General features: G+C 42.8%; 1 protein-coding gene across 1 annotated transcript in view; it reads left to right on the top strand.

Annotated features, from left to right (window-relative positions):
- rad54l2 (RAD54 like 2) overlaps window positions 1-17,233 on the top strand; it is a 29,098-nt gene continuing 11,865 nt past the window's right edge. Inside the window, exons 1-16 of the mRNA XM_080728704.1 lie at window positions 1-125; window positions 2,655-2,862; window positions 3,193-3,580; window positions 3,673-3,815; window positions 4,563-4,694; window positions 6,427-6,659; window positions 7,363-7,545; window positions 7,871-8,004; window positions 8,134-8,330; window positions 8,703-9,045; window positions 9,557-9,734; window positions 10,343-10,555; window positions 11,444-11,562; window positions 12,643-12,761; window positions 13,642-13,741; window positions 15,641-15,846. Of these exons, the coding sequence (XP_080584830.1) occupies window positions 2,706-2,862; window positions 3,193-3,580; window positions 3,673-3,815; window positions 4,563-4,694; window positions 6,427-6,659; window positions 7,363-7,545; window positions 7,871-8,004; window positions 8,134-8,330; window positions 8,703-9,045; window positions 9,557-9,734; window positions 10,343-10,555; window positions 11,444-11,562; window positions 12,643-12,761; window positions 13,642-13,741; window positions 15,641-15,846 (2,845 nt within the window). The 5' untranslated portion in view covers window positions 1-125; window positions 2,655-2,705. The remainder of the gene's footprint in view (window positions 126-2,654; window positions 2,863-3,192; window positions 3,581-3,672; window positions 3,816-4,562; window positions 4,695-6,426; window positions 6,660-7,362; window positions 7,546-7,870; window positions 8,005-8,133; window positions 8,331-8,702; window positions 9,046-9,556; window positions 9,735-10,342; window positions 10,556-11,443; window positions 11,563-12,642; window positions 12,762-13,641; window positions 13,742-15,640; window positions 15,847-17,233) is intronic.

Genomic DNA, 17,233 nt, shown 5'->3' with positions numbered 1-17,233 from the left:
AAAAAAACCTGGGAAAAATAGCAACGTTTTTTTGCCATTGCATTTTATTCCGCTAATATCTATTTAATTGGAGAACAAATCACCATTACAAGAATCTCAAAGGAGATACCTTCAACATACACGAGGTAAGAATAACCGGCCGTGCAAAGCTTGACGTTTGAACTTGGGGTCTTGGCTAGCGCATCTTGGCTAGCTTGATGCATTAGCATCCTAGACTGTGTAAAAAGATTAGCATCGGTGTGTAACTTGGCTAACGTCGTTAGCCAATTGAGCTGGTTAGCGAACATTAGCATCCCTGCCAGCTAGCAGCAGCCGCTAGTCAACCAACATCCTCTGCGCACACTAAGGATGGACAATGGACGCTGCACTGTTGTATGTTATTAAGGGTTTAAATCAACGACAGTCGTAGTCGTCGAACACGCTCGCTTGTTAGCAATTAGCATACCTTACCACACACACAGGGGTAAGTGTAGGGAGTTATATAACATTTACATTACTGTTCCAATTTTCAATTCAAAGGAGCTTTATTGGCATGAGAAAACATACTTTTACATTGCCAAAGTGTCAAAATATAATAAAAACAGTGGAAAATGGGGAACATGTATACAGTTGGATGGGGGGTACAGCATTGTGTAAACAGAGCTATGTCAGTAATGTCACATTGTGTTCACTGTCTCAAAACGACCGAGCTAGGGATGTTGCAATAACAATAACAACGGTACTACTACTATAAACACAAACAGGCTACCTGCGCAGTTAGCTTCGCGCTAGTGCCTGCCTTGGCTGGTAGCAGTTACTTGTTGTACATCCTTAGGTTACAACGCCTGAGAGAGAGACCTGTGTGTATTATTATCACCAGACACCAGCACCACGATGCCTGCACATTGTGTTCAGACTCGGAGACCGTTTGTTCAGAATCATCAAATCGAAACAAAAGTTTAACTCCCATACCCAAAATGTGTGTTTTTGGCTGTCGCTTCAAATTACTTACTTTGATTGAAGACTTTATTATAAGTTTGCATAGGAAAGGGTACAGTTTCACGACAGTACAGTTCACTGGTACAAGGTCAACTAAAAGGAGACCCTAGTAAGCTTTTCGGCTTATTTACACTCACTGTACTGTAGTTCCAATGAATCTAGTTTGATAAATGTATTTATTAGGCCACGCCAGGAGTCGGACCCACATTTATTATCTTATCTCTGGAACCCTAAGCTACACTGTACAATCCTCATTGTTAATGACATCAGAGAGTGTACAATTTAAATAGAACCAAGTATTAAGATCACAGGTTAAGATTGCATGCAATGGCTTCAAAGCTTGTATATGTTTTTCTTGAGTAGTTGTGTATCTCAACTTCTGCATTTTGTTTGTGGTAAATATACCTCCCCTTTTTATTTTTCTGTCACTGAGCTGTAATTATAATAATATACTTTTGTCTTTTCTCCACCATTTATCTTCATTTGTTATGTCTATTTGTACAGATAATAAATATATCTGAGGAAGAAATGATTACATGCAATAATAAAGTAGTCAAGGTTTTCTTTTAGAAAACAACAACAACATTAAAGGAGTAGTTCACCCCCAAAATCACTTTTTCTATTGATTACTCATATTTGTTTTCGTATTCGTATAAGACAAAAACATTATTTGAGTAAATTTACCCCCTTCAGTTGGGTCCCCATCCGGAATCAATGGGGGTAAATTTATTGCGACCGAAGGTCGCAGTTTAGTATGTGAAACGGCACATGCTAACTCTGTCTGGATGTCTGGACGTGTACACTTTTTTACGGTCTATGGGTTTGCCGTTCTGACATCATGATCTGACATCACTGTGATGTCTTGTCAGGGGAACCACTCTTAACAGAATGGGTTTGCCGCTCTGAAATCATGCTCTGGCTTCACTGTGATGTCACACTAGCATAATCCCTTTTATGCCCATATATGGAGTTCCCTGATGTAATCAATATTAAGCCCAATTCTAACAGGACTTCATATGGGAATGCCCATATATGGAGGCCACATACCACACTAACAGAATCCATATATGGCCAAGGCAGCCCATATCTGTGTGGCTGGTTCTCCTCCATGTATGGGCATAAAAGACTATGATGTCAGATGTCATAGACATCATAGGACTTTTCACATAACGACTGAGTAAGCATGTTTGGGCTCTCGCAGCAAATCTCCGTATACAGTACATGGATCTCCATTTATGGGTACCAGGGGTTTCCATATATGGGTAACTGGTCCGATATATATCACTGGCCAGATGGCAAAGACATGGCGCGACCTCGCCCTTTAGGGCTGAGGCGTCTTACTAGTTGTAATCAAATTATTGTCTTAGGAATGCGTCAAAAAACAAAAAAATATTATTGAACTGAACTCAAGTCTCAGCGGCATGAGTAGTCAATAGAAAAAAAGTCATTTTGGTGGTGAACTACTCCTTTAACTGTAGTTCAAAAGGAGTCTACAATCTATATTCTATAACACTCCTGTTTTACGTGCACTCAGTGGTAATCTCTACAAATAATGTTTCACTTAAAATTATGCTAGAATTTGGGACAGCCCTTCATCATTTTTGGAAAGACTTGCAAGAGTAACAATATGTCCAATATTATTGTAACATGCAATTCATTTCTCTTTTGGTTTTAAGGGCTTCTTTTGAGGATGTGTAGGTAATGCTCTTAGAGCCCTGTAGGACGCCATGTCTTCAGAAAGTGATGAGGACCGCAGCAGTCTTGACAGTGACGGTGACGAGGAAGATCGGGCCAGTTCGGAAAATGAAGAGGAGGAGGACGTGGAGGAGGAAGAGGAGGATGGAGATGATGGAGACGATGGAGACGATGAAGATGACACAGCTGGTGAGTGACTTAAGTAGTCCTTGTTTTACCCAACTCTAATAATGATGGTGAGTTGGTGACAATCATGAAGATCTGATCATTTAAAATTGTATCCTTGTGCCAAATTGGTGTAGGCGGAGTCGCGGAGAGCTAATTAGTAAGATATGGACATCCCGTAAAACAGTACAAATTTGAAACATCCATCCCTAGGCTAGCTATTCATATCTGGAAATAATAGTCACATTTTGTAACTACCCTAACTCCTGCATAGCAGTCAAGAAAAAAAAACACACACAACCAAGCTGCATTGAGTTTGAAATGTGTATCCGAAATTCTGTCTCACTCTCTCAGAACGAGCTGAGGGTGCCCAGAAACAAGATAAAGCAGCAGAGTCTGGTCCGGGTGGGATTCAGTGGGATTCTGCTTCAGCTACCTCTAGAGAGCCTTCGCCCGAGCCTACGTCTCAGCCTGCCTCCCGCCCCTCCTCCAGACCTGCTTCCCGTTCTCAGCCTCCGACCAGCCCAGAGGACACCAGCAGCAGCAGCAAGCCACCTCCGAAAAAAACAAAGAAGCAGAAGTCCTCGAAGTCAACCAAGTCCCCGAAGTCAACCAAGTCCGCAAAATCACCCAAGACCACAAAATCATCCAAGACCTCGAAATCATCCAAGTCCTCCAAGTCCTCAAAAGGCTCCAAACTCTCCAAGCTATCGAAGCCTTCACATATGAGGAAGAATATCAGGTACTGTACAAACACACACACAGATATACTTCTGGCTATAACGCATTAGGTCATTTGTTTTTGCCTGACCTTCTTTCCTTTCATCTTTACAGAAAGTTACTCAAAGAGCATCAGCTGGAGGCTGGGACCAAGGCTGCCCAACTGGAAGAGTTGGAAAGGCGGAAACGTCTGGAACAGCAGAGGAAGGAATCCTCTACACTGTCACAAGCTCTACCTGTCACAGAGTCTCAAATAGGTAAAAAATAAATACAAATGAAAGAAAATCAAATAAATAAAAATTAACACTAAGGCCAAAGCTGCAGCCATCAGGCGCCATGTCATCGTGAACGCAGGGAATGTTCCCTTTTTAATGAAGGGTGCTCCTTTGCCGACGTTGCATGTTCGGTGGTGGCGAGACTGGCGACCAACCTCAAAATTCGCCCTGGTTTTGTTTCGTTTAGAACTACGTCTGGGCTAAATTGACTCATGCACAAATCACGCACACACCTGGGCAGTTGCGTGCATGTGAATGAGCTCCGGTTCAACCACACAGGCATGCCCAGGCTTGTGCTTCGCTCGTGCACTCGATTGCACTATGAGTGTTGTTTGGAGTTGGTTTTGCTCTTAATCACGTTCTCCATTTACTACATTTTTGGTCAAGTATTTTCTTCGTATTGGGATTCCTTCATTCACTGTAAAGGAATGTTATACAATTAAATCGGAAGTAAAGTAATTTTTCAGGTTAACTTCCTTTTTAATATTTACAAATGTTTCAGCTTTCCTCATTGTGGTCACTTGTTTTTCTTTTTATCTCCACGATCATAACAAATATTTTAGAGTGCAGAGCCCCTGTCTTTGAACATCAATCAATTCATCATCACCTATGATTGTGTATACCGTTTTAACCATAACCTCATAGATGCATGTCACGATGTCTTCGCAACTTGACATTGGCTCTTATTCCATTTTCTGTACGTCTCCTGTCCTCTTGCACCTCTGTCAGTGGAAGCTCTGAGGGAGGCGTCTCAAGCAGTGCCTTCTCTCTTGAGCAAGCAGGATGTCATCTGTTTGGATAGCAGTGGCGAGGAGGATGAATTAGAGGAACCCCAGCTGCCTGCGAGACTCATCCGAGAAGGTATGATCGGAGAGAGAAAACGTCTTTGATTCTGTTCACTATAATGTGAGCAACATAGAACCTTAAAACATCCCTGATTCAGATATGTTGTAAAATCTCCATTCCAGCACTGTATACAGTAGGCAGTAAGGCTGTCAACGAATGTTCCATATTCTAAACGAAATAGATTAAATTCTTGCGAGACATGTTGTTACGGCCCAAAAGGTCTGGGGGCGTGTGACCGTGACCGTCACAGGCCCTCCAGCCAACCGTGGTGTTCCACGGTCGGGCGCATCTCTGTGTCACTCCCCAGATCACTCTGCCTATTGTCAACGGGCTGGACATCCAACTCATTCTCCAACTGCGACTGCATTGGAATACAAGAACGCAAATAATAATAATAGAAATGCATAGTAATTAGGCCTGTCCTCTAAAGATCGACGAATTGACGCGTCGTTTTAAGCCCCGGGACGGTGTTCCGTTAAGAGGAGGAAGCACGCTGTCAAAATCCCATATTAAATAACCTCCTGCCACAGCACAAACGCACGTTTAGTAAACAATCTTCTAAAGTCAAATTAACATACACAAGTGTAGGCTACAAGTTACATTTTCTAATTAAAGTGCTTCTGAATTGTTCCAGTGTTGTAATCCATGATGAATGATTGTGTTTCGCTGTGTTTGCGTCCATGACATGTCCACACTGCTGGCTCTAGCGGGAGCTGTGCCTCCGCCTGTTTATGATCCGTTTCTGAAATGAATCCGTTATCGACACTGACTCATTACTCTGTCAGTGCTCTGTGTCCCGCGACTCATCGTTCATTTAAAAGAGCCGTTCAAGAGAGCGGAATCGTTCGCGAATGTCTCATCTATACTGCACGCTGCCGAGAGACGGGGCAGAGTTGAAACAGCGGAGATGTTTTATTTGTTTTAACGGTGTGTTATAACTCTATGGTTGTACACTGCTATGCAGATAACATTTGTGCTCGCGCACCGATATCACCGAAAACACTGTGTATTCAATTCATCTTAATGTATTATTGTATTATGTTGACGTGGTTTAAAGCAATTTTTTTTCCTTTTTTTTTTTACACAAAGTAGACTATAAAACAATTCATCGACGCGTCGGAATGAACCCCTCGACTCGAGTCGAGTTCATAAATCCTGAGTCGAGGACAGGCCTAATAGTAATAGATAATAATAATAATGTAACCTTAAACGGCAGCTGGCATCGCAAGATCAGAGCCGTCAGTCTGAGAGGCAGAAGGGAGAGGTCTCCCCTCAAGGCTTTACTTCATCGTAAGATGGTGCTGCGTGCAAACACCAGCCAATCTACAAGTCCACAATGCGTCGCTACTCGTTGATTCAACACTTTGTGGGCTTGTAGATTAGCTGTGTTTGCCACGGGACGCTTTGAGCTTGTATATCTTGTATTTTTGAATAGCCAAAGCATGAAATATGTCTCAAATCTAAAATTACACAGATGCTTTCCTGGTTTTAAAGGGTTAAATGTTTTTTGGAACACAGTTCTTATGATGCTATGAAGAACCTATGATATTTTCAATAGAGAAAATACTTCCATGACCCAGGAAGTAACGGAGTGACTTCTGGACTTTTTTATTACTTTTATTACGTTTATTGGCAATGATTGAATTGAGGGAAGACAAAAGGAGCACATCCTTCAGTATCAACATCAAGTATTTTGAACCACACTTCTTACATAAAATCCATTTTGTTTCATCCTACTTTGATACAGATGTGATTGAGCTCAGCTCCGGGGACGAGGATGCCATGCACATCAGCAGCGAGTCGACCGACGAGGACAGCGAGGCAGCCGCTGGCACGGAGGAGAGCAGCGGGGCGCACATCAACGACTCCCAGAACCACCCCGATGCCCAGGGCAGAGTGCTGGTCAACTTGAACCACCCTGCAGAGGAGGAGGATATCTTCCTGGCTCCGCAACTAGCCAAGGCTGTCAAACCTCACCAGGTATGAATGAATGAATAGTTTTCTTTTATTAAAGATTTGTTTTTGGGCTTTTTTGCCTTTATTGATAGGACAGTTAGACTGACAGGAAATGGGGGAAGAGATGGGGAGAGACATGCGGCACAGGTCATCTGGATCGGGAATCGAACCGCCGCCGGGCATCCATGCCTATGTGGCAATGCCTAAGTGGTATGCTCCTGGACCAGTAGGCCAGCGGGCAACCCGAATGAATAGTTTTGTGGCCTCCATATACTGTATGGGCATTCCCATATGAAGTCCTGTTAGATATGGGCTTAATATTGATGACATCAGGGATTTCCATGTATGGGCATAAAAGGGATTCTGTTAGTGTGGTTCCCCTGACATCACAGTGAAGTCAGACTGTGATGTCAGAGCGGCAAACCCATTCTGTTAGGGTGGTTCCCCTGACCTCACAGTGACGTCAGAGCATGATGTCAGAGCGGCTAACCACAGTGTCAGGCGTAACGGAGATACGGACAAGATGTGCCGGTTTTCATAGTTCATTTGTTTCTTATAACTTTTTTACTGAATAGGTGCTGGGTCTACCTACATTTTTCTTAGATGACTATTTCTATGCATTTGATGTATTGATGTATTACCTTGCTATTGTAAATCGCTCTGGATTAAGAGTGTCTGCTAAATTGTAATTGTGTATTAATTTATTAATCTCCCTCCATTTCTCAAGGTTGGGGGTATCCGGTTTCTGTACGATAACCTGATTGAATCTCTGGAACGGTATAAAACCAGTAGTGGATTTGGCTGCATCCTGGCTCACAGTATGGGATTGGGCAAAACCCTACAGGTCATCTCCTTTATTGACATCCTGCTGAAGCACACCGGGGCACACACTGTGCTGGCCATTGTCCCGGTGAGTTGTCTATCTGCCTGTGGTATAGTGAATGGTGTGCATAGGGCTGGGTGCCATAACCGCATTACCGCCATACCGCAGTTGTGTAATGCAAACCGCGGTATCAAGTTCATAACCGCAATTATACAGAGATAAATTTCTTTTTTTCATTTTTTTTATTTTTATTCAAACTTAATTTTTTGGGGGAGATACCGCCATACCGTCGGTAAACAGTGACATTACCGTGATAACAAAAAATCCATACCGCCCCAGCCCTAGGTGTGCATTGTATAGGTTAGTTAACACTCAATTCATACATATTCTTTTTCTCTCTCCCACATCCCAGGTGAACACTCTTCAGAACTGGATGTCAGAGTTCAACCTCTGGCTTCCTCCCCAAGACGCCGTTCCTCCAGACACTGACTCTGCAAATTTCACGGGCCGCGCGTTCAAAGTTTACATTCTCAATGATGAGCACAAGTATGCAGCTTAAAATTTGTGTGCATGTGCGTGCGCATGCATTTGTGAATGCGCATGGATGTGTGTAGCAAGGAAAATTAGTGATCCGTATTCCCCTTATGTGTACATGATGGATTGTCTGACTTGCAGATCAACAGTGGCCAGGGCTAAGGTGGTGGGGGACTGGTCCAGAGATGGAGGGGTGCTGCTGATGGGCTACGAAATGTACCGTCTGTTGTCTATGAAGAAGACCTTTGTGGTGTGCAGAAAGAGGAAGTCTAAGAAGCCTGCCGGTCCAGTTATCATTGACCTGGATGAAGAAGACAGGCGGGAGGAGCTCATGAAAGGTGAATATAGAGATTAGTTTGAAGAAATACTCTTTAGAATAGCACAGTTTTTCTTTAGGTTAACCATAGTGTTGGAGCGCTGAGACACTGCTCAAACATTGTGTATGTAAAGGGGAACACACACCGGCTGCGGACAGGCTGCGCATATATCTCACCGTGCTGCAACGACTGGAAAATGCAACAGTGGCATATCGGAGTGGCAGGCGAAGCGCAAAGTTCCGCGAACGTGCGCCTGTGCGCGTCTGACTGTGCCCATGTGGTCATGCCCATAGAAAGTAATGGGAGCGGCTGTTTTGACGCACGGCGTCTGCAGCCGGTGTGTGTACACCTTAACTATTTCCTTAACCTCTTGTCTTTTATTGTCTTTTAAAGGCATTGAGAAAGCCATTGCACGACCCGGTCCAGACGTGGTGATTTGTGACGAGGGCCACCGCATCAAGAACTGCCACGCCAACACCTCACAGGCCCTGAAGAACATCCGTTCGCGGCGCAGGGTGGTTCTGACGGGCTACCCTCTGCAGAACAACCTCATTGAATACTGGTGCATGGTGGACTTTGTCAGGCCAGACTTCCTGGGAACACGGCAGGAGTTCAGCAACATGTTCGAGCGGCCCATCCTGAACGGGCAGTGTGTGGACAGCACGCCTGGAGACGTCCGCCTCATGCGCTACCGGAGCCATGTGCTGCACAGCCTACTTGAGGGCTTTGTCCAGAGGTGAGGAGTGAGAGGACATAGTCATTTTGGAAAAGGCTGCCAAGTCAACCATGACTTTACTCTCCAGCGTAGAACACCGTTTCCCAAACAGTGGGTCGGGACCCATTTGTGGGTCGCATTGATTGCTACATTTTGTTTTTTTAAATTATTATTCAAAATATTTCCAATAAACATTCCCAAAAAAAACTTTTCCCCCCATTAATTAAAAACTAAATTCAAAGATTTGTTTTTCCAGTAATGTCATGACGAAATCAAAGAAAAATCTAAGAAATTCCTTAATATTAGAACACAAATGTTTAAGAAGTAGTGAAAATGGACGATCTACAAGCTCATAACGCGGCATGAAACGACGCGTTGTTGTGACCTTGTAGATCTGCTGTTTTCACTAGTTTGGGTCCCGGGCAAACGTCTTAATTTCTCTTTTGGGTCTGGAGCTAAAAGGTTTGGTAACCACTGGTGTAGAAGATTTAACTGACTTCTGTTCTCTCTGCGATGCTTTTCTGTCGTTCAGACGTGGTCATGACGTGCTGCGTGACCAGCTTCCTTCTAAGGAAGAGCACGTGATGATGGTGCGGTTGTCCCCGATCCAGAGGGCGCTCTACACAGAGTTCATGACCCGCTTCCGGGAGGCCGGGAACAGTGGCTGGCTGGGCCTCAACCCCCTCAAGGCCTTCTGTGTCTGCTGCAAGGTGATGGTTAAGGCAGTTTTCCACCGCACCGATTTCAGCCGATTTCAACTAAATGCCATATTCTCAATCTCGACTCTCAATTCCCATACCAATCGGTCAACTCCAAAGCAAAGATAGTGCTGTGTTTGTGTTTGTCGAAGCTGAGAGTGTTGCCACAATTGCTATTTTCTGTGAGTGAAACAAGCGAACAGGTCTATGAAAACAAGCCCAAAAGAAGCGACCAGTTGCACCACTTTAGCCCTATTACATCAGCTTATTTAAAAAGAATCTTGAAAGCAAGCCCAAATAAGCAACTACACTTCGGAAAACAAGCCCAAACAAAATCAACCCACAGCTATGAATATATAAACAATTTTACTGGAAAACAAGCCTAAAGTTGCTTATGATAAGCAGACCTGGCAACACACTGCGATCAGTGCAAAAACAATGTCCTTTCGGCCGACTAGAGTTTGTGCTTAGTCTGTGCCAACTAAATGCCACAGACTGCCAGTCTGAACGAGTTGGAAAGAGTCTTGGAGTCTGTTTGGTCGAGAGCCACCTTTAGGAGTCGGCTTTGAGCTAATGCTGCTAATTTGGCGTTGTTTGAATACATTTCTTTATCCCTCCAGATTTGGAACCACCCTGACGTGCTGTATGAGAGCCTCCAGAAGGAGAACCAGGCCAATGAGCAGGACCTGGACCTTGAGGACATGGCTTCCAACCCCCGCTGCCCCGCCCCCGGTACAGGCCTCAAGGGCAAAGCTGCTGACTCCAAGCCCATCAACTTGCCTCCACTCAACCCCACTCAGGACAGAGCCAATCAAGTCATCACCTATGATTGGGTATGACTTGTTATCTTGTTTTAATTCAATCTTTATTAGCAGACTCAGGTCCAAATACAAGATACAAGGAATAAACAATAAAGAAACACGACAGGCATTAAAAATCATAATAAGTTTGTGATGGGGAGTAATGTAATTTAGTAGTTAACTCATTCTCTGCCATTATTCAGAGCGTTTTTCACCTACCATTGAAAATTGTCTGCGTCACTTCAGGACTGTTTTGTGTGATTTAATAAAACTAGCCCTGGTACGTAGTTTTTTTCCACCTTTTTTGCCTACTGACTGTGGCACGTGTGTGTTACACTGGTAATGGTGATCTATTGATTTTTGTTGAGTCAGAACTACTATCAAGGGTAATAACATAAAAACTCGCCTGACACTTGTGGGTTATATGGTTGTTCTTCCAAAACCATGGAATACTGCATGCTGTCACTTACCCTTGGGTTTATTATTGGTACTCAAAAATGTTTGGGGAAACATAACTCTCACGTGACTCTGCCATATTTGTAGGGTTGCCAACATAATAACCTTCCGTCATACATACTATATTTGACGGTCCCTAAGATAAAATGTGAAATGACAGCATGTCTCACTCCCACAATAGTGTGGAATGGATAGCTGACTGTTAAAGGCTGTGACAATCTTACATTGACAATGTGGTCAGTTACAGAATACATTTCAGCAATTGCTATGTAAAGTAATTCATTGTGGTTGATTATTCAGCAAATAATACATTGACAAATATTGACTGTGCCATTTTGTTAATTTTCCCTCTCCTCCTTGGGTCGTCAATCTAAGATTTCTTGATATGTTCCCCCATAGGCCTAAAAAATGTCTATTGCAACATTGTCTAATTCAGCATCTATTTCCTCCATTGATCTATCACAGGCAAAGCCCATAATGGTAAACTACCAGCCAGGACTTTTGCAGAACTCTGCCAAGATGGTTCTGCTCTTCCATTTGATTGACGAGAGTGTCAAGAGACGAGACAAGATTTTGGTTTTCAGGTGAGTCCCTTGTCCGATATACAAATCCAACATTAAGTGAATGGTTTATTAGATATAGATTAATTAGCAGTGATAGTAATGTATTCATCTAAAAATGGAAAATGTCTGTATTACCCTGGTTTGGACAGATAGTTGGGGCCAATCCCTGGCTAACAAGCCAAATATGCCTTAATACATTAATTGCCTTCTATAATTAAAATGTAAAACACCTTAAACTTAAATATTTTGTTTATTTTACAAATAGTTCATGTTTTACTCATGTGGGACAACGCCCAACGTCCTCTGTCCATGTGTGGTCCAGCCCTAAGGAATGTTATTAGTCTTAATAAAAAGCAACTTAATACTTCCTAAGGCTAATACTGTATAAACATCAAAACAATATATATATATATATATATATATATATATATATATATATATATATATATATATTTTTTTTTTAAAGATTTGTTTTTTGGGCTTTTTATGCCTTTATTTGATAGGACAGTAGGCTGACAGGAAATGGGGAGAGAGATGGGGAATGACATGTGGCAAAGGTCGTCCGGATCGGGAATCGAACTGGCGACGCCAGCAGGCATCATAGCCTAGTATGTGGTATGCGCCTTGACCACCAGGCCAGCGGGCGCCCCTCAAAACAATATTTTAAATATTTATAAGAACTTGCATTCCATATATTCCATAGGGCTGGAACACACATTTACAAATGACACCATCAACTTGCGACCGGCGTTGTCCCACTTGAATAAAAGTGTTTTTAATTTAGTTACAAAGGGCTATTATAGGATGTGCCAAATGTAGTTCTAAGAGCGGCCATTTCTTGGGACAACACAGCCTTACACAGGTGTTCTGATTAGACTATAGCATTAGTTCTATGCAATCAAACAATTGAAACACCTGTGTTTTGTCCCAAGAAATGGCCGCTAAGGACTACAATGACGTAGCCGCTGGCACACACTATAATGTATTGAGGCATATTTGTCTTATTAGACAGGGATCCTTTTAAAACAATGCCAGCTTGTTAATAACATCCTGTAATCTATTATCTTCCTGTCATCTTTTTCTTGTTTTGCCCGCCATCAGCCAAAGCTTGTCCACTCTGTCGGTCATTGAAGAGTTCCTGTGCAAAAGGCCCATGCCGGCAGAGGTCTCTCGCCCAGACGCCCACAACCAGAACTGGGTCCGCAATCTCAACTACTACAGTGAGTCACCCAGCCATCGGCTCCTTGTTCCCATAGCAACTACTTTAATCACAATGTGTGCTATTAAACCATGGAGAACTGTGTGAATGTGAATGTGTGCATGTTTCATTGGCAACGTTTGACTGCTGGGATTTTACCACGGATTTCCTGTCCGCCTCCTATGCAATTTGTTCTGTGTATAGAGCAGAGATTAATTATTGACTCATCATGAATTAACCCGTTTAGACTTGAGGTCGATTCTACACATGATTTCTAAACAGTTTTCTGTGGGAAAAAAAACATGCTTCTATATCCGCAAAGATATGTTGTTTGGTTTGGTTGGTTATATAAAAAATAAAGATTTGCACACGTCATGATTTTTCAAAAATAGCCAAAGTAGAAAATATGGCTAAGATCTAAATTGACAGAGGCTTTCTCGGTCTTAATGGGTTAAAAAACAAAAACAAAAAAAGAAATCACATAAAACCATTGAGGAGTACAAAATGTACAAACCTCTAAAGAAGTACATATGTGCCAGTGCCTGTGTTGGTGTGGATTTAAAATCCAGCCGCCCATTTACTCACTCACCCCAGAAACTCTTCAGCTTCCTGGTAAATGGTGCATTCATATAGCGCCTTCATCCAATGTGCTTTACAATGATTGTGCATTACATTCACCCATTCACACACACAGACGTCAAGATGCAAGGCACCAACCTGCGCATCCGACATCGGGAGCAATTTGGGGTTCAGCGTCTTGCTCAAGGACACTTTGACACTAACTTGGGAAACTGCCTGCTCTACCTCCTGAGCCACTGCAGCCACTGCCGCCCTGGTGTGCACTGGATGCTTTGGGATTCAGGAAGCATGCTTAACATTACTCATGTCTATGCTCCGTACAGGATTGGATGGGGGTACGTCTGGCTCGGAGAGAGAGCGACTGATCAACCAGTTCAATGACACAGAGAACACCAACACGTGGCTCTTCCTTCTGTCCACCAGGTAGCTGTTTTTATGCTTAATCTGTGCTCTGCATCGCATCTCTCCGTGTGACGCATTGTGCGCTTTTAGATCTGATGTTCTTTTGTCAGCAAACACCGTTGTATGGCAAAGCATAAATTTGCCATTCACACTGAGCATTAAAGTTAACACTTTGCCGTCCGAAATAGAATGGTGGTTGGTAGATTAGCCGTGAAATTTCTATTATTGTATTGTGATCTGAGACATAATATTATGTTTATAAACATGACCCCGCAGCCCCTCCATCTTGAACAGCGCCGCTGTTTTTTCTTTTTTTTTCCCCCCCAGGCCAGTAACTCACCATGATTTTCTCGATCTCCGTTGGGATAGAATGGGGGTTTTGGCCGATCGTCGATGTCCCCGTGCGTTTCGCGTGCGCGATCCTTTCACGTAAATGTCCCCGCAAATAGTCCATGTGTGACTGAAGAACAGAACTGAAAAGTTTCGCTAGCATAGCCCCAAGCATGGCTGCAGGAGGAGCTCGAGTGTGTAGACAGTAAACGGATGGGTGGAAGGTGCCTTGGAGAAGGAGAGGCGCTGACGTCACCTCTGCTTCATGCACGGTCTGCATGAGCCATCAGTGCACGAGTGGTGACTAGGGAAGGTTAGACGATCGCCGATTTTCGGATCAAAAGCTTTTATTCCGGTTTTAAAGACAAAGTCCGGGAATAGACGGCCTGGCTGAGAGTCCCTGGGGGGATGTGCGATATAGTACGGTTTTAACATTAAGGGGCCCCCCTTGGCTTAGAAGGTGTTAAGATAACTATATCGTTCACCATTTTTTTGTTTTTTTTGTTTTTTAAACTTTTAAAGATTTTTCAAAAATATTTTTTTCAACAATACAAAGCACAAAGACAAAAACAATATGTAAGACAGACAATAACAAAATAAGGTAGATAAATAAAAAATAAATAAAAAATTAAAATAAAAGAGGTCATGGGACGCCCGGCACAGTTGTCAGACAGTCATTAACATATAACGTGTACATGTAGGGTTAGAATCAACCTTCATAAAGAATCAGAGGTATCACCCAATTGTCTTAGCCATTTCTCCCATTTCCTTTCTCCTACCTCCTTTTGGAGCCTCAGAGAGTATGTCATTTGTTCCATCGTTCACCATTGTATTTAATTTTAATATAATAGTCTGTGTGAACTCTGCCATCCACTTGACTTTTAAAACTATATTTTTAGTGTCCAGTGTGAATGGCCCTTAACCCATTTAGAACGGGTACACATTTTGTGTTTCATTATTTTATGCTTTAACTATTGAAAAATAGCAGATATACAAGCTCACAGCGCGGCACCGAGTGCCGCGCTGCGAGCTTGTAGATCTGCTATTTTTAAAAAATCTTGAAAATTAGAATTTTGACCCGATTCTATAAGTGTCTTTTGAATCCTTCTAAGATTTTTTGAAAGAACTATGTTTCTATGTCAGCAATCTGGCTAGCCATTGTCAAAGAAAAGGTCCTTTTCACTTGAATGGAGCTCAGTTAGCCTGTTCTTGAGAGACTACTATGTCAGTGGTTCTCAAACCTTTCATGTGAAGGACCCCCAAAATGATATGTATTTGGCCACGGACCCGCATCTCAAAATATCTAGTTCCAGGGACCACCCAGAAGCAAAATTTGAGTTACAAACGTGCGCTTTGAAAATACAAATACAAAGATTTGCACACATTTTCACGACTTTTTCAAAAATAGCAGATCTACAAGCTCGCAGCGCGGCACTCGGTGCCGCGCTGTGAGCTTGTATATCTGCTATTTTTCACTGGTTAAAGCATTCAATAATTCTAGGCCTAAATGGGTTAATGAATCTGGCTTCAGTCTTTCACACACTTCCCCACTGATATTTAATCAATAGTTGTGATTGATTGTCCACACAGAGCGGGCTGCTTAGGGGTTAATCTGATCGGGGCCAACCGTGTGGTGGTGTTCGATGCGTCCTGGAACCCATGTCACGACGCCCAGGCCGTGTGTCGAGTGTACCGTTATGGTCAGAGGAAGGCCTGCCACATCTACCGCCTCGTCTGTGACTTCACCCTGGAGAAGAAGATCTACGACAGGCAGGTCTCCAAACAGGGCATGTCCGGTAAGAGATGATGTCTCAAAATAAATACTATATACACCAGGGGTCTTCAACGTTTTCAGACCAATGACCCCTTTTTGAGAGAGAGATGAAGCAGGGACCCCCACAACCTTTTCATAGATTCCATATTGTTTCATTGTTTGACAGCACGATCATCAGTATATTTTGGATTCATGTTAATGCGGTTTTTCAGATATTTAACCACTTGAACCGTCAATACTTAATTAACTTGACCTTTCATTCTGTACTTAGTCTGCTCTTTTTCCCCTCTACACAAAAACCCTTTTGCCGAAAATAGCCGATCTACAAGCTCACAACGCCTTGCAGCGCGAGGCGTTGTGAACTTGTAGATCTGCTATTTTTGGCTAAAGTTCTCGGAATATGGACACGCTAGGGTTCATGTGGTTGATATAAAAAAAAAGAGAAAAAAAGTTTCTATCACACAAAGATTTGGAGGACCCCCTGTAGTAACTCTGAGGATCCCCTGTTGAAGACCCCTGCTATACACATCTGCATCCAAAAGGAGGAAGAGCTTTTTGTCTGAAATGTGCCACGGCACCTGTGTAGACTGCGTCTTGAGCCTATTCATTGTGTTCTATTCTTTTAATGTCGTTTTGATCAGTGTGCTATTTAAGAAATGTAACCTTGGACTACAGTGTATTCAACTACCTTTGCTTTTCTGAAATCAAACAGACTGCTAATTCTAAAAGGCCCACTAGAGCCCCCTAGAGGCCGTGCTGCACCAGCCATCTGGTCTTTATAACCATGTGCTTCTGCTTCTTCAGTTAAAGTCCTGCACAATGTCGCATTTCAAATTTTCTAAAATATAAAAATCTTTCCAAAATTCCAGATCGGCTTGTAGATTGGCTATGGCGATTTTCAAATAGCCAAAGTACAGTATTTTATAGGGTTGACGTGTTTATGTGTGATTTATAATTGTCATGGTCAGAAGTATTTATTAATGGTGGGACATAAGTTCAGTTTTAAATCCTTTGTCCTTTTCCATTTTTATGTTACTTCCCCTAACCCTAGACTGTGGGGTCTTAACACTAGTAAGACGTCTCAGGGCGACATGCGACCTCACCCTAAAGGGCAAGGTCGCGCCAATTCTTGGCCATCTTGTAAGTGATGTATATTTTACCAGTTACCCATATATGGAGATCCATGTACTGTATATAGTACATCTCTTTTTTGCCCATACATGGAGATCCCTGTCTGAACCAGCTGCACAGATATGGGCTGTCTTCCTCCATACATGGGCATTCCCATATGAAGTCCTGTTAGATATGGGCTTAATATTGATGACATCAGGGATCTCCATATATGGGCATAAAAGGGATTCTGTTTGAGTGGTTCCCATGACATCACAACATACAATATATTTTATGCC

Source organism: Nannobrachium achirus, assembly GCF_963921795.1.
Source record: "Nannobrachium achirus genome assembly, chromosome: 6".
In the NCBI taxonomy this organism is placed as follows: Eukaryota; Metazoa; Chordata; class Actinopteri; order Myctophiformes; family Myctophidae; genus Nannobrachium; species Nannobrachium achirus.
This window is presented reverse-complemented; position numbering and strand designations above follow the sequence as displayed.